The sequence below is a fragment of the Pyrus communis genome, chromosome 4 (genome assembly GCF_041283825.1).
Source record: "Pyrus communis isolate YQ-2024b chromosome 4, ASM4128382v1, whole genome shotgun sequence".
NCBI lineage: Eukaryota > Viridiplantae > Streptophyta > Magnoliopsida > Rosales > Rosaceae > Pyrus > Pyrus communis.
This window is the reverse complement of record NC_142568.1, coordinates 6,090,502-6,112,332: the sequence shown is the minus strand read 5'-3', so window position 1 is coordinate 6,112,332 and position 21,831 is coordinate 6,090,502. Positions and strand designations below refer to the sequence as shown.

Sequence of the window (21,831 nt, the reverse complement as noted above, 5' to 3'; positions counted from 1 at the left end):
GGTTTGTCCAGAACCAAGAATAAGGCACACTTTTCCACAATTGTACAAATTTGGATTAAATCAAAGGCCACCAGAGTGGTAGTAGACATTCCGCATAACAGAGTTCCCAGTTAGGCCAAAGATGTAAACAGATTGCAAAACAGTTATTTAAAAGGATATTCAAAATAAAAAAACGGAAGAACTTGCCTGGCAAATCCTTCTCCAGGATCTTCCACTCTTCCTGAATTCTCTTTGCCACAGACAGAATCGTCGGAGCTTGGGAACCGAATCCGCCGTTGGGATCTTCCACTCTTGCTGACAACGCGAGTCGCCTGAGAGACAGAGTGAGAGAGAAAGGAGGCTCAGGGCCTCAGGCTGCGCGAGACTGCGAACGAATTCTGAACTGAAGAAGAAGAACTCTGAACTCTGAACTGAAGAAGAAGATAAAAGACCTTAACTTTGAGATGAAACCAACCTAATTTTCCCATCCGGCCGTTTTGAAACTTTCCAATGTTAGCTACGGGAACTACACAAATCACCAAATTGCATACAAATTGCAATAATTTACATAACCATGTTAAACGCCGAATAAAATAACTAAAATTAGGGTTACTGAGAATTAGTCACAATATTCAAAACCCTAACCAAACAGAGGATAAAACTGATAACAAAATTAAAGCCACCATACATAAGCCCAAAAAATAAAAGAAGGGTTTTGTAAATTGACCTGTAATCGGAAGGAGAGGAGGAAGAGTAAGAATCCGACGAGGAGTGGCGGTGGCGGTGTCTGCGACGTCGTTTAGTGTTGGAGCGACTGGTCTTTTTTCGGATCTTGAGGGCATCTTTGTCTTTATCTCGGCGACTGCGGTGGTGGCGATGATGTCTGCGGCGAGATACAGACGAAGATGACGAGGACGAGTCCGAGGAGTACTCAGACAACGATGAGGACGAGGCCACCATGTCTCAGAGAGAGAGGGAGGGAACGAGAGTCTAGAGAGAAGAGGCCAGGCCAGGGGAATGAAAAATAAGGAGGAGGAGGGTTAGGGTTACAACAACTTAAAAAATTAAAAATAATCTCACAAATCCTGGAGGCATGAGGGTTCGAACCCATGCCTCCAACTTGTAAAGTTTCACTGAAACCAACTTGGCAACAGGTTCTGTTTTGTTATGATTGTATGACTAAACTATTTATAAATATTCAAAAAAATTATATATATATCGGTTCGGTTCGGTTTCCGAGCCTCAAAAACCGAAACCGAACTGGTCAGATTCGGTTCGGTTCGGTTTGCCAATTTCGGTTCGATTTTTTTGCAGTTCGGTTTTTTTCGGCCTCGGTCCGGTTCGGTTGTCGGTTTTTTTCGGTTTTCGGTTTTTTGAACCCACCCCTACTCATTACGTTAGGCTATTTATTTATTATTTTTTTTTTTAACAAATAATATTATCTACACTAAGGGGTGAGGGAGTGGGCTAAGTCACACAATAGGCTAAGCGATAATAATGTGGTTCAAATTCGCCTTTGACAAGCCACTTAGTACTACGGTATAGTGGTATTTCTCTTCATTTGTAAGTGAGAGGTCTCAAGTTCGATTCTCGTCAAAGGCCTCTCATTTATAATTGAAGATGAATCTTAATACTAAGTGACTCAATAAGTTAGGCTATGAGTTTATAAAAATAAAATAAACAAATAAAGTTAGGGCTCGGAGGCCGAAATCCTCTTGTCCCTCCCGCTCTTTCAAAATTTGAAATAATTGATTCACATAAATCTTTTAGGGTAAAGTACAAAAAAATACCTCAACTATTGGTGTCACGACACTTTCATATCTCATCTTTTGAAATTGACAATGTCATACCTCATTTTTAGAATTTGGTTTAATGTTATACCTTCCGTTACTTGGCTGTTTACTTTTCAATTAAATGATGACGTGGCTTGATTCAGGGCCCACTTTCTATTAAAAAATCATTAAAATATTATTAAAAACTAAAAAAAAATTTTTTAATATTTTTTAAATATTAAAATAATAAAAAAAAGTAAAAAAAAAATTCCAATTTGTCTTCCCCCCGCACCCACCCACAATTTGTCTTTCCCCCTTCCCCACCCCCTCTTCTCCCTCCTGCAACCCAGGAAAAAAAAAAATGGGTGCACGAAGAAGGTGGAGGATGGGTGCGGAAGAGAATGTGGAGAATGGATGAGAGTGATGGATTTGGGGTTGGCAGACGATTGGGTTTGGGGGGTGGGGGGAACGAACTGGGTTCGCTTTGGATTTTTTTTTGGGTAAAGTACAAAAAACTACATTAACTATTGGTGTCACGACACTTTCATACCTCATCTTTTAAAATTGACAATATCATACCTCATCTTTAGAATTTGGTCCAATGTTATACCTTCCGTTACTTGGCCATTTATTTTTCAGTTAAATGCTAACGTGGCTTGATCTGGGTCCCATTTTCTATTAAAAAATTAATAAAAATTAAAAAAAAATCATTTAATAATTTAAAAAATTAAAATAATAAAGAAAAGTTAAAAAAAAAATTAATAAATAAAATAACCTTATGTTCGTACCCTTCCCCCCCCATGTGACAGCCCGTTCCGAATTTTAGAACTGTAGGGGTGAAATGACGTTTTTGCCCCTAGTGTGGTTATTTTGTTGTATGGTTGTTTTTGGATTTTGTTAGCAAGTTTTGGACCACACACACTCTCCCACACCCCCTCACCATTTCCCCTGTCCTGCATCCCTATCCCGAGCTCTCTCTCTCTCTCTCCCATTTCCATTCTTCTTGTACGGACACACCCAAAAACCATCCAAACCTTCACAGATCGAGGAAACAAATTACATATTCGTGCTCGTGAGGTCCGTAGGAGTTCAACCATACTCATTTCAGGTAAGAATACCTTCGTTTTCACGTCGAACTCGGGATACCCCGATTTGGTCACTGTTCATGCACACGTTAATTCTTGTGTTTTGGGGAATTTTAAGCTTGTAGGAACTTGGTGAGGTCCTTAGGAGGCTCGGGGTGGTTCGTTTGGAGGTTTTGGACGTCGAGATCGTGAGTTACAAGGTTGGCCGGAGTTGGTGGTGTTTTCCCGGCGAGATTCCTTGAATTTTAGTGCTTGAAAGTGGTATGGATTTGTTCCTTTTGTTGTAAGCTTCATTTTGGTACCAATTTTGTGAAATTTGGTTGAAAAACGAGTGAGATACAAGGTTTTAAAGTTTTCCCAATTTTCCGGCGCCAGCGACGGCGCCGGAGCTTCGCCGGAGAAGACGACGGAATATTCCGTCAGTTTGGACGGACTATTCCTAACGGCGTTAACGGAATCCGTTAAAATTAACGGAATATTCCTAACGGCATTAACTGACGCCGTCAGTGTGCCAGGCATGTGCCTGCGCGTGGTCGGCTTGTGGGGGCACGTGCGGCAGTGGAAAATTTTTCTAAAAATATGGGGATGTTCCTGAGGTTGAGTAGATCACGTTGGTGTATTCATACACCCCATTTGAGCATTGTAGGATAAGTTATTTCGTGATGTTGGTTATGTGCTTTAAAATTAACGTTTTTATAGTTGTTTCGCATACAGGTGAGACCTATCCCGAGGACGAGCGCGGTCACTCGAGGCAAAGGGGTTACGACTCTTCTACATACCAGTAAGTGGACTTTTGGTTTTCCGTATATACCTATATACTTATACTTTTCCCAGAAAGTGAAATGAAACGTTTATTTGTTGATATGCCATGCTTATTGTTTGCCATTTATTTACGCATTATTAGTTGCATATATATATATATATGTGTATTGGTGTTGTGGATGCACAGGTAAGTGCCAGGTAAGTGATGGTTTATGTTTATGTTCAGTAGTGATTTGAGATGGATAGAGAGCTCATAACCTACACCTCCGGTGTTAGTGATCCCGCCCAGAGTTGGGCACAGTCCTTCACGTGATGTTAACCTTCCACACCACAGGCTCATCTTGGATCCGAGTTAGGTGCACAGTCCTGTCGTACAGACCATTTTAAGTGGTTCCGACTCGTAGGTGACCTGCGATTATTCGCCCAGCCTTCATGTGATCGTAGCACTTAAGCGTACTTATATTACACCCAGTCATGTTGTACAGACCACTTTAGGTGGTTCCGACTCGTGTGCAGGTACAGTTAGTGAGATGGAGATTTGAGCTCTAGATTCAGCCGTACAGGTCACGTTAGGTGACTCCAGCTGACAGATTACATGGTATTGATTTGACATTCTTGAGCACTTGCATTCTATTTAGAGACATTTGACATGGCTTATTTCTGAGCATGATTTATATATATATATATTGTGTATACTCTATTTTTCTGGGAAGTATACAGGTTTTACAGCAAGGGGTTAGAATCTTGTTTATGAAATGGTTTTTGAAAAGCTTTGTTTTTTCCCACTCACACTTTTTGTTTTGCGCCCCTCCACGTTTTACTTGGCTAGCACTTTTGGTGGTTTCCCAGAGGATTTTCCCCGACATATCTGACAGATTATTGCCAGTGTAGGACCACTTTTGGGTGTGTTGTTGTAGCGTTATTTTCTCCCGGACTGCATTAGGTCTTCGAGCTCTGAACTTTGTTTTTCACACTTACGCTTGCACATGTATGTTCCTATGTTGTGTATAGCTGGTTTTTATTTATTCATATTTTTATTATTATTTTATTAGCTTCCGCATTGCGCACATAGTTACGTCATTTCCACGTGACGGCCAGCATGCCCTGGTTTCGGTCGGGGTGTGTCAGTTTGGTATCAGAGCTTAGGTTTGGCAGTCCTGTACTTTTGTGAGTATTCTAATGGTTTTGGTTCTTCTGTCAGAATTATGCCACCTCGTCGGGAACCATGTCGCTCTGCTGAGCCTAGTTTCCCCAATGTAGCTCAGCTGGGGGAAGCTATCGCTACAGTTATTCATTCGGCGCTCCGCCCTCCCCAGAGGACTCATCTGGAGACTATGTATAATTTGAAGTTGGATAAGTTCGAAGGCAACGAGGGTTTTGAGGGTGCGGAGCGGTGGCTAGAACATATTGAGAAGACCTTTCGTGTTTTGCATAATCAGGGGAATCTCCCTGTCGAGAAGTGGGTAGAGGCGACATCGTGGTTTTTGGGTAAGGATTCTGCATCCTGGTGGGAGCAGGAACTTTGTCGTTTAACTCCAGCTGAGAAGACTGATTGGGATGTATTCCAAAAGTTGTTCAGGAGAAGGTTTGTGCCTCCTGAGTATATTGACTGCAAGAAGCAAGAATTCACTAAGTTGAGACAAGAGAAGCTGACAGCAAACGAGTACTACTGGAGGTTTACTGACTTGTCTCGCTATCATCCAGATGTTGCTGGCAATCCAGTGGAGATGCTTCGTCATTTCCATTTAGGCACCAAGAAGAAGTGGCGTTCGATGGCGACCACTACCCCATGTGACACCTACCAGGAGTTTTATGAGATTCTGTTGAGAATTGAGGATTCAGAAAATTTGCCGAGCGAGAGTGAGGATGAAGAGAAAAACGGTAACCAAAGGAAGGATGATAAGGGCAAGGGTCAGGCGTCGCTCGGACCTCGTAGGACCCAGAACTTCAAGAGGGGTGGCACTAGTTCTAGCTCTTCTAGCGGTGGTTTTAGCGCCACTGGTCAGGGTTGTGGTGGTAGGTTTGCTGGTGGTGCTAGAGGCCAGAGACAGGGTGATGCTGGTAGAGGTAGGGCCCCAGTTTACCGCAGATGTAATAATCGACATTTTGGTGAGTGTAGGCGAGGCTGCAGTGGTTGCTTTACTTGTGGGCAGATGGGACATCGGGCTGCAAATTGTCCCCAGAGTCAGCAGAAGCCCCAGCAGACTTTCTTGCCATCGTCTGTACCGATTCAACAGATTCCTAGTCCTTGTAGTTATGGGCAGACGGGTCGAGGTGGTGCCTATTACTATCAGGGCGATGTTGTTTTTTATGCCCCGGGACAATATCAATATCCCCAGGACCCATATTCTCAGGGTGGTTATCCCCAGTATTCTGGTGGCTATATGCCGTATCCTCCAGTTCCAGCAGGCAGGTCTCAGTGGTTTCAAGGATGACAAATCCAGCAGGGGGAGATTGCTACGAGTAGTGCAGGGTCTTTGAGGCAGTCTGGTCAGCCCAGTCAGGGGCGTGGTATGTAGAGTCGTGGTGGCCAGACGAGCAAAGGTCGAGGTGGACGGCAGCAGACCCAGGGGCGTATTCATAACATTTCTCTGCAGGATGCTCAAAACATGATCATGGGTACGTTAAATATCCTTGGTTATTTTGCTAGAGTATTAATGGATTGTGGTGCTACACATTCTGTGATTTCTCATACATTTGCTCAAGTGAAGCAACCTCGCCCCACACCTCTAGGGTATGATTTAGAGTTTGCTATGCCTAGAGGGGAGAGATGTATTGTAGATCGTGTGTACCCAGGATGTCCAGTGATAGTGGAGGATGTTGTTATGCCAGCTGATCTTATCCCGTTGGATATTGTTGACTTTGATGTGATTCTGGGCACGGATTGGTTGCATTTCAATCATGCCAATATTGATTGTTACGGGAAAATAGTTATGTTCCATCGTCCTGGATTACCTGTGGTTACTTTTGTGGGCGAGCAGAGTGGGGTGAGACATGGCGTTATTTCGGCCGTGCGAGCGAAAAGGTTGTTATCTAAAGGTTGCTAGGGGTACTTAGCTCATGTGGTGTTTGATGGTGTTGCTTCTAGTAGAGTGGAGGATGTAAGGGTAGTCAGACATTTTCCTAATGTTTTCCCTGAGGATTTACCTGGCTTGCTGCCAGATCGAGACATGGAGTTTACCATTGAGTTGCTTCCAGGTACTAATTCTATTTCTTTGACTCCCTATCATATGGCTCCCGCTGAGTTAAGGGAATTGAAAGTTCAGTTGCAGGAATTAGTGGATAAGGGTTTTATTCAGCCTAGTACTTCACCTTGGGGAGCTCTAGTGTTGTTTGTGAGAAAGAAAGACGGAACTTTGAGGCTATGTATTGATTACTGGCAATTGAATCGGGTAACGATTAAAAACCGTTATCCATTGCCGCGTATTGATGATTTATTTGATCAGCTTCGAGGTGCTTGTGTATTCTCCAAGATTGACTTAAGGTCTGGATATTATCAGCTGAAGATTAGTAGGGATGATGTTCCTAAGACGACTTTCAGGACTCGTTATGGTCATTACGAGTTTCTGGTTATGCCATTTGGATTGACGAATGCACTAGCTGCTTTTATGGATTTGATGAACCGAGTATTTCAGCCATATTTGGATAGGTTTGTTATTGTTTTCATCGACGACATTCTGGTGTATTCTAAATCTAAAGCAGAGCATGTTCGACATCTTACTTTGGTGTTGAAAAGGTTGAGGGAACACCAATTGTATGCTAAGTTTAGCAAGTGCCAGTTTTGGTTAGACCAAGTTGCATTTTTGGGGCACATCATTTCAGGTCAAGGTATTTTGGGGGATCCTCAAAAGGTGGCAGCTGTGGAGAAATGGGAGCAACCGCGAACCGTCACTAAGGTGAGGAGTTTTCTTGGTTTAGCAGGGTTTTATCGACGGTTTGTTAAGGATTTTTCTGTGATTGCTTTACCACTGACGAGATTAACGAGGAAAGACGTTAAATTTGAGTGGGATGATAAATGTGAGCAGAGTTTCTAGCAGTTGAAGTATTGTCTCACTCATGCACCTGTTTTGGCACTCCCGGACGATGGTGGTGATTTCGAGGTCTATAGTGATGCTTCTTTGAATGGTCTGGGATGTGTGTTGATGCAGCATGGTAAGGTAATTGCTTATGCTTCACGACAACTGAAACCTTATGAGTTGAATTACCCTACACATGATTTGGAGTTAGCCGCCATTATTTTTGCGTTGAAGTTGTGGAGACATTACCTTTACGGAGAGAAATGTAAGATCCTTACAGATCATAAGAGTCTTCAGTATCTCTTTATGCAGAAGGATCTTAATCTTTGTCAGCGGAGGTGGATGGAGCTGTTAAGTGATTATGATTGAACGATTGATTATCATTCTGGTCGTGCAAACGTTGTGGCTGATGCACTTAGCAGGAAGTCTCAGGGTCGTATCAATGCGTTATACGCTAGTCGTATTCCTCTTTTGGCAGACTTAAGATCCACGGGAGTGAGGTTAGAGGCAGAAGATCGAGAGGTGGCTTTACTTGCTAATTTTCAAGTTAGGCCAATTTTAGTTGATTGGGTGCTTGAAGCTCAGGTAGCTGATAGGGAAACTCAAGAAATGATCCAAGCTCGAGATCGAGGGAGGAGGAGAGACCTCAGAGTTCGTGATTCGGATGGCATGCTGATGTAGGAGGGTAGGATGTTTGTGCCTAACCATTTGGATTTAAAGAAAGCAATTCTCGATGAAGCACATATCTTGGCTTATGCCATGCATCCAGGAGCTACTAAAATGTATCATACCATTCGACCATTTTATTATTGGCCCGGTATGAAGAGGGAGATAGCTGAGTATGTGAGTAGGTGTGTTGTTTGTCAGCAAGTTAAGGCAGAAAGGAATAAGTAGTTTGGGTTGTTGCAGCCGCTTCCCATTCCAGAGTGGAAATGGGAAAATATTACTATGGATTTTGTGTACAAGCTTCCGTGTACACATAATGGATTTGACGGCATTTGGGTGATTGTTGATCGGCTTACTAAGTCAGCACATTTCATTCCAGTGAGGGAGAAGTATTCTTTGGGCCGATTAGCTGAGTTGTTCATCTCGAAGATCGTGAAATACCATGGTGTCCCTGTGAGTATTGTCTCGGATCGTGATCCAAGATTTACATCTAAGTTTTGGGTAGCTTTTCAGGAAGCTTTGGGTACAAGACTATTTTATAGTACGGCGTATCATCCTCAGACGGACGAACAGTCAGAGAGAACCATTCAGACGTTGGAGGATATGTTGCGAGCTTCGGTGTTACAGTTTGGTGATACTTGGCACAAGTAGTTAGATTTAATGGAATTTGCCTACAACAACAGCTTTCATTCGAGTATCGGCATGGCACCATTTGAGGCGTTGTATGGTAGATCTTGTCGCACACCCTTGTGTTGGTCAGAGGTCGGAGAAAGAGTTTTGGTGGGCCCGGAGATTGTTGAGGAGACCACTCAAAATGTTCAGGTAATCAAGTCTAACCTGAAGGCGGCCCAGGATAGACAAAAGAGTTTAGCGGATCGCCATGCTATTGACAGAGTGTATGAGGTTGGCGATTGGGTATTTTTGAAGCTTTCACCATGGAGAGGCGTTGTACGGTTTGGAAAGAAAGATAAGTTGAGTCCCAGGTATATCGGACCGTACATGGTCACCGAGCGAGTTGGCGAGGTAGCTTACAGGCTGGAGTTCCCTCCGGAGTTGGCTAAAGTACATAACGTTTTTCATGTGTCCGTGCTTCAACATTATGTTGATGATCCGTCTCATGTGATACCTCCTCAACCCCTGGAAATCAATCCGGATTTGACTTATGATGAGGAACCAGTGACGATTCTAGATTGAAAAGAAAAAGTTTTGAGGAACAAGACAGTGAATTTGGTGAAAGTTTTGTGGAGGAACCATTCCGTGGAGGAAGCTACGTGGGAAACGGAGGATCAGATGAGAGATTTGTATCCTCGGTTGTTCTTTGATTGCTAGGAGTTTGCTTTATGTAGTTGTTTTGAATTTCGGGACGACATTCTAATAAGGTGGGTAGGTTGTGACAGCCCGTTCCGGATTTTCGAACTGTAGGGGTGAAATGACGTTTTTGCCCCTAGTGTGGTTATTTTGTTGTATGGTTGTTTTTGGATTTTGTTGGCAGGTTTTGGACCACACACACTCTCCCACACCCCCTCACCATTTCCCCTGTCCTGCATCCCTATCCCGAGCTCTCTCTCTCTCTCTCCCATTTCCATTCTTCTTGTACGGACACACCCAAAAACCATCCAAACCTTCACAGATCGAGGAAACAAATTACATATTCGTGCTCGTGAGGTCTATAGGAGTTCAACCATACTCATTTCAGGTAAGAATACCTTCATTTTCACGTCGAACTCAGGATACCCCGATTTGGTCACTGTTCATGCACACGTTAATTCTTGTGTTTTTGGGAATTTCAAGCTTGTAGGAAGCTTGGTGAGGTCCTTAGGAGGCTCGAGGTGGTTCGTTTGGAGGTTTTGGATGTCGGGATCGTGAGTTACAAGGTTGGCCGGAGTTGGTGGTGTTTTCCCGATGAGATTCCGTGGATTTTAGTGCTTGAAAGTGGCATGGATTTGTTCCTCTTGTTGTAAGCTTCATTTTGGTACCAATTTTGTGAAATTTGGTTGAAAAACAAGTGAGATACAAGGTTTTAAAGTTTTCCCGATTTTCCAGCGCCGGAGCTTCGCTGGAGAAGACGACGAAATATTTCGTCAGTTTGGACGGAATATTCCTAACGGTGCTAACAGAATCCGTTAAAGTTAACGGAATATTCCTGACAACGTTAACTGACGCCGTCAGTGTGCCAGGCGCGTGTGGCCGTGGCTTGGCAATTGCGTGGGGGCGCATACGGCGATGGAAAATTTTTCTAAAAATATGGGGATGTTCCTGAGGTTGAGTAGATCACGTTCGTGTATTCATACACCTCATTTGAGCATTGTATGAGAAGTTATTTCGTGATGTTGGTTATGTGCTTTAAAATTAACGTTTTTATAGTTGTTTTGCATATAGGTGAGACCTATCCCGAGGACGAGCGCGGTCACTCGAGGCAAGGGGGTTACGACCCTTCTACATACCAGTGAGCGGGCTTTTGGTTTTCCGTATATACCTATATACTTGTACTTTTCCCAGAAAGTGAAATGAAACGTTTATTCGTTGATATGCCATGCTTATTGTTTGCCATTTATTTACGCATTATTAGTTGCATATATATATATATATATATATATATATATATATATGTGTGTGTGTGTGTGTATTGGTGATGTGGACGCACAGGTAAGTGCCAGGTAAGTTATGGTTTATGTTTATGTTCAGTAGTGATTTGAGATGGATAGAGAGCTCATAACCTGCACCTCCGGTGTTAGTGCTCCCGCCCAAAGTTGGGCACAGTCCTTCACATGATGTTCACCTCCTGCACCACACGCTCATCTTGGATCCAAGTTAGGTGCACAGTCCTGTCGTACAGACCACTTTAGGTGGTTCCGACTCGTAGGTGACCCGCGATTATTCGCCCAGCCTTCATATGATCGTACCACTTGAGCGTACTTATATTACACCCAGTCTTGTCGTACAGACCACTTTAGGTGGTTCCAACTCGTGTGCAGGTACAATTAGTGAGATGGAGATTTGAGCTCTACATTCAGCCATACAGGTCACGTTAGGTGACTCCAGCTGACAGATTACATGGTATTGATTTGACATTCCTAAGCACTTGCATTCTATTTAGAGACATTTGACATGGCTTATTTCCGAGCATGATTTATATATATATATATATATATATATATTGTGTATACTCTATTTTTCTGGGAAGTATACAGGTTTTACGGCGAGGGGTTAGAATCTTGTTTATGAAATGGTTTTTGAAAAGCTTTGTTTTTACCCACTCACACTTTTTGTTTTGCGCCCCTCCAGGTTCTAGTTGGCTAGCACTTTTGGTGGTTTCCCAGAGGATTTTCCCCGGCATATCTGACAGATTATTACCAGTGTAGGACCACCTTTGGGTGTGTTTTTGTAGCGTTATTTTCTCCCGGATTGCATTAGGTCTTCGAGCTCTGAATTTTGTTTTTCACACTTATGCTTGTACATGTATGTTCCTACGTTGTGTATAGCTGGTTTTTATTTATTCGTATTTTTATTATTATTTTATTAGCTTCCTCACTGTGAACATGGTTACGTCACTTACACGTGACGGCTAGCATGCCCTAATTTCAGTCGGGGTGTGTCACCCCACCTCCCTCTTCTCTCTCTTCTCCCCCATCTTCATCTTATTCTCCCTTCTAGCCCCCTTTCTGCAACCCAGAAAAAAAAAAAAAAAAAGGAGGAAGAAGAAGAAGAAAAAAAAAAAAAAAAAAAAAACGAATCTGCATCCCAAGAAGAAGAAGAAGAAGAAGAAGAAGAAGAAGAAGAAGAAAAGGAGAAAGAAGATGAAGGAAAAAAAAAAACCAAATCTGCATCCCAAGAAGAAGAAAATAAAGAGGAAGAAGAAGAAGAAAATAATAAAGAGGAAGAAGAAGAAGAAAAACAAAAAATAAAACTCGAATTTGCAACCCAGAAGAAGAAGAAGGAGGAGGAGGAGGAGGAGGAAGAAGAAGAAGAAGAAAAAAAAAAGAACCCGAATATGCAAAAGAAGAAGGAGGAGGAAGAAGAAGGAGGAGGAGGAAGAAGGAGCCCAAATTTGCAAAAGAATGAGGAAGAAGAAGAAGAAGAAGAAAAAAATAAAAAAATAAACCTGAATCTGCAAAAGGAGGATGAGCAAGAAGGAGGAGGAGGAGGAGGAGAAGGAAGAAGAAAAAGAAGAAAAAAAAAAAAAAACCCTGAATCTACAAAAGAAGAAGGAGGAAGAAGGAGGAGGAAAGTGGGATATTTTTTTTTTTTTTACTTTTCTTTTAATATTTAAAAATTATTTTTTATTAGTTTTTAATAATATTTTAATAATTTTTTAGTAGAAAGTGGGATCCGAATCAAGCCACGTCAGCATTTAACTGAAAAGAAAATGGCCAAGTAACAAAAGGTATAACATTGGACCAAATTCTAAAGATGAGGTATGACATTGTCAATTTTAAAAGATGAGGTATGAAAGTGTTGTGACACCAATAATTGAGGTAGTTTTTTGTACTTTACCCTTATTTTTTTTTTCTTTTTCTTCTCCTTCTTCTTCTTTCTGGGTTGCCGTGGGGGACGAACTAGGTTAGGTTGTGTTTTTCTTCTTCTTCTTCTTCTTCTTCTTCTTCTTCTTTCTGGGTTGCCAGGGGGGACGAACTAGGTTAGGTTGGGTTTTTCTTCTTCTTCTTCTTTCTGGGTTGCAGGGGCGAATTGGGTTAGGTTGGATTTTTTTTTTTTTTTTTTTTTGGGTAAAGTACAAAAAACTACCTAAACTATTGGTGTCATGACACTTTCATATCTCATCTTTTAAAATTGACAATGTCATACCTCATCTTACGAATTTGTGTCAATGTTATACCTTCCGTTAGCCTGCCGTTAATTTATCAGTTAAATACTGACGTGGCTTGATACAGACCCCACTTTCTATTAAAAAAAATTAAAAAATTAAAAAAATATATTTAATATTTTTAAATATTAAAATAATAAAAAAAAAAGTTGAAACAAAAAATTTACCAAATTCATAACAACACCAAACTTTACAACCCCTTGTCACTGTATACGCTACCACCTCAATAAAGATTTTAAACAGTGGGGTTTCAAATTTTGTTATTTATGAATACCTCATTGATGTTTCATTTAATTTTTGCCCTACTAAACTATAGATGCTGTGTGTGTGTGTGTGTGTGTGTGTGTACCCTCTCTTTAAAAAGGGGCAGAAAACCGTCCGACCTAAATTTTGTCTTGACGAGAAGAATCCTAAACTGGAAACGTTCTTCATGCCTCTTAAACAGCACCATTAAGTATTAATAAATTGACAAAGAAAAAAAAAACTTAATAGTAAGTATGACTCGTAGTAATAAGTTAGACAAAAAATTAAGCCTTTAATTGAGGTCAGCATGCATTCACTTCTTGCGGTCCATTTGGAATTGGCAACTGAATAATATCCCTATTGAGCCTGCAGACCCCCCAGCATTGTCATCAAGCTTTGGTCATAAAAAGACGCTTGAAACTCCCAAGAAATTCAGAAATTGCTCTGTATAATAAGCGCCGAAGTCTCTCTCTATTTCTTTTTCATTTTTTTTTTCCACAATGGCCGTCCAAAAGTCTTGAGTTTTTGTTTTCTTTTCATTCCTATAAACCTTCCCTTTAAATCCCATACACACTTGTGCACATACCCAATTGAGCAATCTCTCTCTCTCTCTCTCTCTCTCTCTCTCTCTCTCAACATGGACAAGTTAGCTCCTTTGATCCCAGAAAGCCCAAAACTTGAGCAATCCAACCAGAATCCCCACAAAACCCATCTATCTTTGGCTCTCACAGAAACCAAATGCATAGCCAACATAGCTTTCCCAATGGTATTGACGGGTCTATTACTCTACTCTCGCTCAATGATCTCCATGCTCTTCCTAGGCCACCTCGGCGAGCTTTCATTGGCTGGTGGCTCGCTTGCCATAGGATTTGCCAACATCACAGGTTATTCTGTTCTCTCTGGCCTTGCCATGGGGATGGAACCCATTTGTGGCCAAGCTTACGGAGCCAAAAAATTCAAACTTTTAGGCCTAACCCTTCAGAGAACAGTTATTCTTCTTCTCTTAACTTCAATCCCAATTGCATTTCTGTGGTTCAACATGAAAACGATTTTGCTTTTTTGTGGCCAACAAGATGAGATTGCAACTGAGGCTCATTCTTACATTCTTTACTCTCTTCCTGACCTCATTGCTCAAAGCCTTTTGCACCCTTTGCGAATTTATCTCCGAACTCAATCCATAACCATGCCTCTCACATTCTGTGCAGCTTTGGCTATTCTTCTTCACATTCCCATCAATTACCTTCTTGTTCATGTTCTCAATCTTGGGATCAAAGGCGTGGCACTAAGCGGGGTTTGGACTAATGTCAACCTCGTTGGATCATTGATAGCTTACATTGCAATCTCTGGTGTGTACAAGAGAACATGGGGTGGTTTTTCCAAAGAGTGCTTCGCAGGGTGGAAAAATCTAATGAATTTGGCCATTCCAAGTTGCATATCGGTTTGTTTAGAATGGTGGTGGTATGAGATCATGATTTTGCTATGTGGTTTGTTGCTTAACCCTCAAGCAACTGTTGCTTCAATGGGAATTCTGATCCAAACCACAGCTTTGATATACATTTTCCCATCTTCCTTAAGCTTTGGTGTGTCAACAAGGGTGGGAAATGAGCTTGGTGCTAACCGCCCCGAAAGAGCAAGACTTGCAACAATTGTAGGCCTATCTTATAGCTTCATATTGGGATTTTCAGCATTGTTGTTTGCTGTGACTGTGAGGAACATTTGGGCCAGCATGTTCACCAAAGACTCGGAGATTATTGCATTGACATCAATGGTGTTGCCAATTATCGGCCTATGCGAGCTCGGAAACTGCCCACAAACTACAGGTTGTGGTGTTTTGAGGGGAACTGCTAGGCCAAAATTGGGAGCAAACATAAATTTGGGTTGCTTTTATCTTGTGGGAATGCCTGTTGCTGTGTGGTTGAGTTTATATGAACAGTTTGATTTTAGAGGACTTTGGCTTGGTCTTCTGGCAGCCCAAGGCTCATGTGTTTTGACAATGTTGTTTGCTTTGTTTAGAACCAATTGGGATCTTCAAGCCCAGAGAGCCAAGGAGCTCACAGGGACTTTTACCATTGATGATGATGATTTTCAAGATTTTGATAAAGCTAGTGAATCTTTGAGTTCATTTGATAACACAGAAGAATGCAACAATTTACCACTGGTGTGACTGTAAGCATTGACCAATTGTTATGGGAAATTTAATACAATTTTGTTTCCTCCTTCAGAAAGATAAGCAATTCTATTGTAAATGACATTGAGATTTCTTTTAAGAAGGGATATTCATAGAAGCAATGTTTATTTCTTTTCACAGATTCTTGTGGAAGTAACATGCTTAATTTCATTTACAATTGTTTAATTACGTTTCAAATGGGAAAGCATTGTTGTTGCTTTGTTGCCTATGACATTGTTTAGTGGGATTAATTTGTCTTATTTATTGTCTACCAATTGATGGGATATGGAAGAAGATCAATGTTGTTTTTGTTTCTTATATTGTCGCAGTTTGTTTGTATTTTGTGCCTTAAATGCTTTGGGAATTTTTAGTTTTGGATTCTAACATAAGTGGCTACGGTTACGCTACCGTTCGACCGCCGACTCCATACCCCATCCTCTCATCTGTGCTTTACCATTTTCGCACTTACTCATTCTGCATTTCTTTAATTATTTTTGTCAGCCGAACATGTCAAACAAATATGAGATGAGATGTGCTCAAGTTTTCTAGTAACTAATTAAATTGCCACACTGACTCTTGGTTTAATCAATTCCCAATTCTTCGAGGAGTGGGAGTGAAAAGTATAGTGTGGTGCTATACACACATATCTTTTATAAAATTAAAAGGGAGTGTATAGAAACAAAAAGGGGTGTATGGATAGCACCGTCCAATAAATAAATAATTATAAAACTAATTTATTCGTCCATAACATCAAAAATAAATAAATAAATAAATAAATAACACTACTCTAGTGGTGGTGCTTCTCTATATCGGGCTACGTCATACTTCAACTGCCGTTAATGCCTCTTGAATATATCGTCCACAAAACTCATTAGGTTCGGCTCCATTTCATCAATAATATACCCCTCCTTTTATGCAAAAAATAATTTAAAATTAAACATTATAATATATTATATAACAAAAGTAATTACTAATATATTAACTCCCATCCTTCAGCACCTTCTTTCAAGACCCCTACTCGGCCGTAGGACATTTGTTCCGCAATACATACCCAATATCGTGCTCAAGTTCAGTGTTCGACTCCTACTCAGATTCCCTGAAATCATCCAAGTTGATTCGCTTGTGCCCGTCATCTTCTGCCACATATATGCGTAATCTTTACCTTCCTTTTTCCAGAGCCTTCTCCCTCACACCACTTACTTAGACTACTGGCGGAATTGGCCATCGTACGAACTAGGACACAAGGGATTTTGGGGCAAAAGAAAACGAGGGGAAATAGAGGATTTTGGGGAAAACAATGTGAGCAAAATGGGGAGAGAACCAAAAACGTCCCGAACCGTTTGGTACATGATCCCGAAAAGTTCGATACGGGATCTAAGATCTCATATGCCTTTGTTCTGTAATCCCGAACCAAACCGATAAATAGTTTAATATAATTTTATATATAGTTGAATTAATAACGACCATTGGATTTAGTTGAGATTAAATCTCAACCGTTCGTTACTCTCTGTCACCTCACTTCCTCAAAGACTTCAAACTCTCTGATCTTTCTCAACCTTCGAATACAAAGTACTGCAACCTCTGCTCCCTCCCAACCCCCAAAACGCTAAATTCCCAACCCTCATCGTGTCCTTCCAGTGCCCAATCACTGACCGAGAGATGCCACGCCGTGGCCAAGCTGCTTACTTCTCATCAGATAGTCCCCCAGAGGGTCCTCATTCTTTGTTGGATTTAATTAGTATCAAGATAGAGCATACACAACAGGCTTATACAAGAAATATGCTAGATGAAAAATGGAGAAAAGAGAACAAGTTTTCTTCTTTCTATAGAAACCAATCTCTTTCCTTTTTTTTTTCTCAAGCTAAGAATGGAATGTAGTATTTATCAATATTGTAAATGACTTGTTTCCTTATTTGTAGTTGACTTAGCTTGATTGTAGGAACCATATTAGGATACTTCTGTAACTATAAATTGGTGGCTCCACCTCTTGAGTAAATACAAATCAATTGCATATCAATTTCTTACATGGTACTAGAGCATTGATCTGGGCAACACAACAAAACCCTAGCCGACCTCCATGGCAGAGAACAAACCATCAGGCACGGCTTCGGGAACCAAGTGGGATAATCCCAATCACCAACTATACCTTCATCATTCAGACCAACCCGGTGCTATCCTTGTGCCGCAGCCCTTGGTCGAAGATAATTACAGCACATGGAGACAATCCATGACTATGGCCTTAACGGTCAAGAACAAAATCGGACTCGTGGACGGTTCGATCGTGGAGCCGAATGGACAGGATCCAACTGAATGGCAGCAGTGGAATCGCTGCAATAACTTGGTCCAAACTTGGCTGCTAGGGTCGATGTCGAAAGACATCGCCAGCAGCGTGATTAATTGCAAGAATGCTAGGCAGATGTGGCTGGAATTGCAGGAGAGATTCTCACATGTGAACGTGGTTCAACTGTTCAATATCGAGAATGAGATTCATGATTGTGTGCAGGGAAGTATGTCTGTGGGATCTTACTTCACGAAATTGAAGGGACTATGGGACGAACGTGATGCTTTGTGCACCTTCCCGATCTGCACCTGTGGATCGGTCAAGGAAGTGGCTGCATACTTGGACACGCAGAAGACCATGAAGTTTCTTATGGGTCTCAGTGAATCATATGCAAGTGTTCGTAGCAACACTTTACTGCAAGATCCTTTACCAACCGTGAACAAAGCCTACTCTCTTGTACTACGACATGAAAAACAATCGGAAGTAACAGCGAATAAAGCTCAGGCACAACCAGATGCGGCCGTGTTTGCCGTGAGGAGATCTAGCCGTGAAACCGAAGGAGAAAAGGGTGAGTTGAAGTGCACCAAGTGCAACAAAACAAACCACACTGCCAAGAATTGCCGTGCACACCTAAAATGTGCATTTTGCGGATGGAAGGGTCATACGGCCGACTATTGCAGCAAGAAGAAGGCAGCGGCTGAGGCTGATCATGGTATCGTGATTTCCAAAGGGAACCAAGCAGCAACATGTCTGACGGAGAGGAAGGAGATGAAATTCCCATTCACTGCTGAAGAATGCAAACAAATATTGAGTGTGCTGCAAACCAAGTCTTCCTCCGCTAATCATGTTGGTAATTCCACAACCCATGAAGAACTTTCAGGTAAAGCTTTTTCACTCAACTCTAATGGCAAACAGATTACTTGGATTTTGGACAGTGGCTGCACGGACCATATGATCTATGATCCCAACCTGTTTTCTACTTCAAGGCCGGTCACTAATCACACTGTAGAAATGCCAAATGGATCTGTGGCCCAAGTGACCCACATTGGCAAAGTCATCTTGTCCCCCAATCTCATCCTTGAGAACGTTTTGTGTGTCCCATATTTCAAATTGAATTTAATTTCAATTAGCAAGTTAGCCAATTCATCTTGTATAACCATCTTTTTGAACCAATTTTGTATTATACAGGACCTACGTTCGGGAATGATGATTGGGACGGGAATTGAACGGGAGGGCCTCTACTATCTCGATCACACCAAGAAAGGAACATGCAATCAGGCACAAAAATCCAACCCAACCCTTTGGCACCAACGTCTTGGACACCCATCTTCCAGAGTTCTTCCATTATTCTCTTTTTCCAATTTTAAACAAGCCTCTTGTGATACTGACAAGTGTGCAATTTGTCCTTTGGCTAAACAAACCAAACTTCCTTTTCCTTCAAGTTCAATTACTACTCATTCTTGTTTTGATTTAATTCATATTGATATATGGGGTGGTTATAAAATTGCTTCCATTTCGGGTGCCAAATATTTTCTTACTATTGTTGACGACTACACTCGATGCACTTGGATTTACCTTATGAAACACAAGTCTGATGCTAGGACTCTTCTAGTTAATTTCATCAATTTGATTGCCACCCAATTTGATTCTTCAATTAAGATCATACGTAGTGACAATGGCCCTGAATTCAAACTTAGGAACTTCTATGCGGATAAAGGGATAATCCATCAAACTAGTTGTGTCAACACTCCACAACAAAATGGGGTTGCTGAAAGAAAACATAGACACCTGTTAAATATGGCGCGTGCCTTGCTTATTCAGGCCGGACTTCCACCTCGTTTTTTGGGGGACGCCATTCTCACATCCGCCTATCTCATAAATCGAACCCCTACTCCTCTCCTTGGTGGCAAAACCCCATATGAGAAATTATTTAACCGCTCCCCAAATTATTCCCATTTACGTGTTTTTGGTTGCTTATGTTTTACTTCTACCCATACCCAAAATCGTTCTAAATTTGATCCAAGAGCCTCTCGGTGCATTTTTCTGGGATATCCCCATGGTCAAAAAGGATATCGCGTTTTCGATCTTAGTCAACAAAAGGTCCTTATTTCTCGTGATGTGAGTTTCTTTGAAAATACCTTTCCTTTCTTACTTCCTCACTCCTCCGCTGCATCTACTAATCCGCCCACTTTACCCACTTCCCATTTCGACATGGACCTGCCTTCCCCTCTTGCTGGGCCACCTCTACCCACTGGCCCACCCGAGTCCCCTTCACTCAATCCACCTACGGATTTACCCTTACCTTCCCCTGTCTCTTCCCCCACCACACCCACCTCTCCACCCACGTCCCCTTTACCCCTTTCCCCCATTGTCGACCTCCATGCTCCGTCCCCCCCCCACCCAACCTTTCACCCCAGCTCCGCGCCGCGGCGGTCGCTCCACTCGGCCGCCTGCCTATTTGCAGGACTTTCAACTCGAGACTAGCCTCCCTTCAAGGACCGCACCATCATCATCAACGAACTTGGTCGCTTGTTCAGGTACGGCTCACCCACTTTCTCATTCCTTGTCTTATGCTCATATATCTCACACCCACAAAACATATCTTGCTACACTTACCCTCCTTAAAGAACCTACCAGTTTCTCTCAGGCCGTCCAACATCCACACTGGCGTGCCACCATGAAATCTGAGATTGATGCCTTGCAGGCCAATGGGACTTGGAGCTTGGTGCCGTTGCCACCTCATAAACGGCCGATCGGCTGTAAGTGGGTGTATAAGGTGAAATTGAAGGCTGATGGTACGGTCGAACGCTACAAAGCCCGCTTAGTGGCAAAGGGATACAGTCAAGTTGAAGGAATTGATTACCGGGAGACTTTTGCTCCCGTTGCCAAACTGGTGACAGTCCGTGTCCTGCTTAGTGTGGCCTCTCTGCGTGGCTGGCATCTCCACCAATTGGATGTGAACAACGCGTTTTTGAATGGTGATCTTAATGAGGAGGTGTTCATGTCTTTGCCTCCCGGTTTCAGACGAAAGGGGGAGCATCGAGTCTGTAAATTGCACAAGTCATTGTACGGTTTAAAACAGGCATCTAGGCAGTGGTTTATCAAGCTGTCTACTGCCCTCAAAGCTGCGGGATTCCAACAGTCACGATCCGACTACTCTCTGTTCGTCCGAAGTCGTCAAGGCAACCTCCTGGTATTACTCGTATATGTTGATGATGTTATATTGGCAGGGAACAATTTGGAGGATATAGAGAACACGAAATTATTCTTAGCCAACCAATTCAAGCTTAAGGATTTGGGACAGCTGAAGTATTTCCTTGGCATCGAAGTTGCCAGGTCACGGCATGGAATCAGCTTGTCCCAACGTAAATATGCCTTGGAGATTTTGGATGATGCTGGATTCTTAGGGGTCAAACCTTCTCGGTTCCCTATGGAACAAAATTTATCACTCACACAATCCAATGGAAGGTTATTAGATGATGCTTCGGCATACAGAAGAATGGTTGGAAGATTGATATATTTGACCATAACTAGGCCGGACCTGACTTACGCCGTGCATGTGCTAAGCCAGTTTATGGACAAGCCACGGCAACCGCATTTAGAAGCAGCCCATAAAGTGCTTAAGTATATTAAGCATACACCGGGTCAAGGTATTCTGCTCCCATCTACAGGATCACTTCAATTGCGGGTATTCTGTGATGCAGATTGGGCACGTTGCAAAGACACAAGGAGATCAATCACGGGATACTGCATTTTACTTGGGCAAGCACCGGTTTCTTGGAAGACTAAGAAACAGACGACAGTATCACGTTCAAGTGCAGAAGCCGAGTATCGTTCGATGGCTACCACTTGCTGCGAGATCACATGGTTGAAGAATATTTTGAAGGATTTGGGAGTTGATCACACACAGCCCGTAACTTTATTCTGTGACAATCAGGCGGCTATACACATAGCATCGAATCCGGTGTTTCATGAGAGAACCAAACACATAGAGATAGATTGCCACCTGGTTCGAGAGAAGATTCAACAAGGGATGAT

At 42.1% G+C, this 21,831-nt stretch overlaps 1 protein-coding gene and 1 pseudogene across 1 annotated transcript; both read left to right on the top strand.

Annotated features, from left to right (window-relative positions):
* The first annotated feature begins 13,958 nt into the window (after nucleotides 1-13,958).
* On the top strand, nucleotides 13,959-15,509 carry LOC137721867 (protein DETOXIFICATION 49 pseudogene; annotated as a pseudogene).
* A 2,080-nt stretch (nucleotides 15,510-17,589) lies between these two features.
* On the top strand, nucleotides 17,590-19,019 carry LOC148697368 (uncharacterized). Its single transcript, XM_088691984.1, has 2 exons — nucleotides 17,590-18,673; nucleotides 18,982-19,019. The coding sequence occupies exons 1-2, from the start codon at nucleotides 17,590-17,592 to the stop codon at nucleotides 19,017-19,019; spliced, it is 1,122 nt and encodes a 373-aa protein (XP_088548110.1).
* Nucleotides 19,020-21,831: the final 2,812 nt, after the last annotated feature.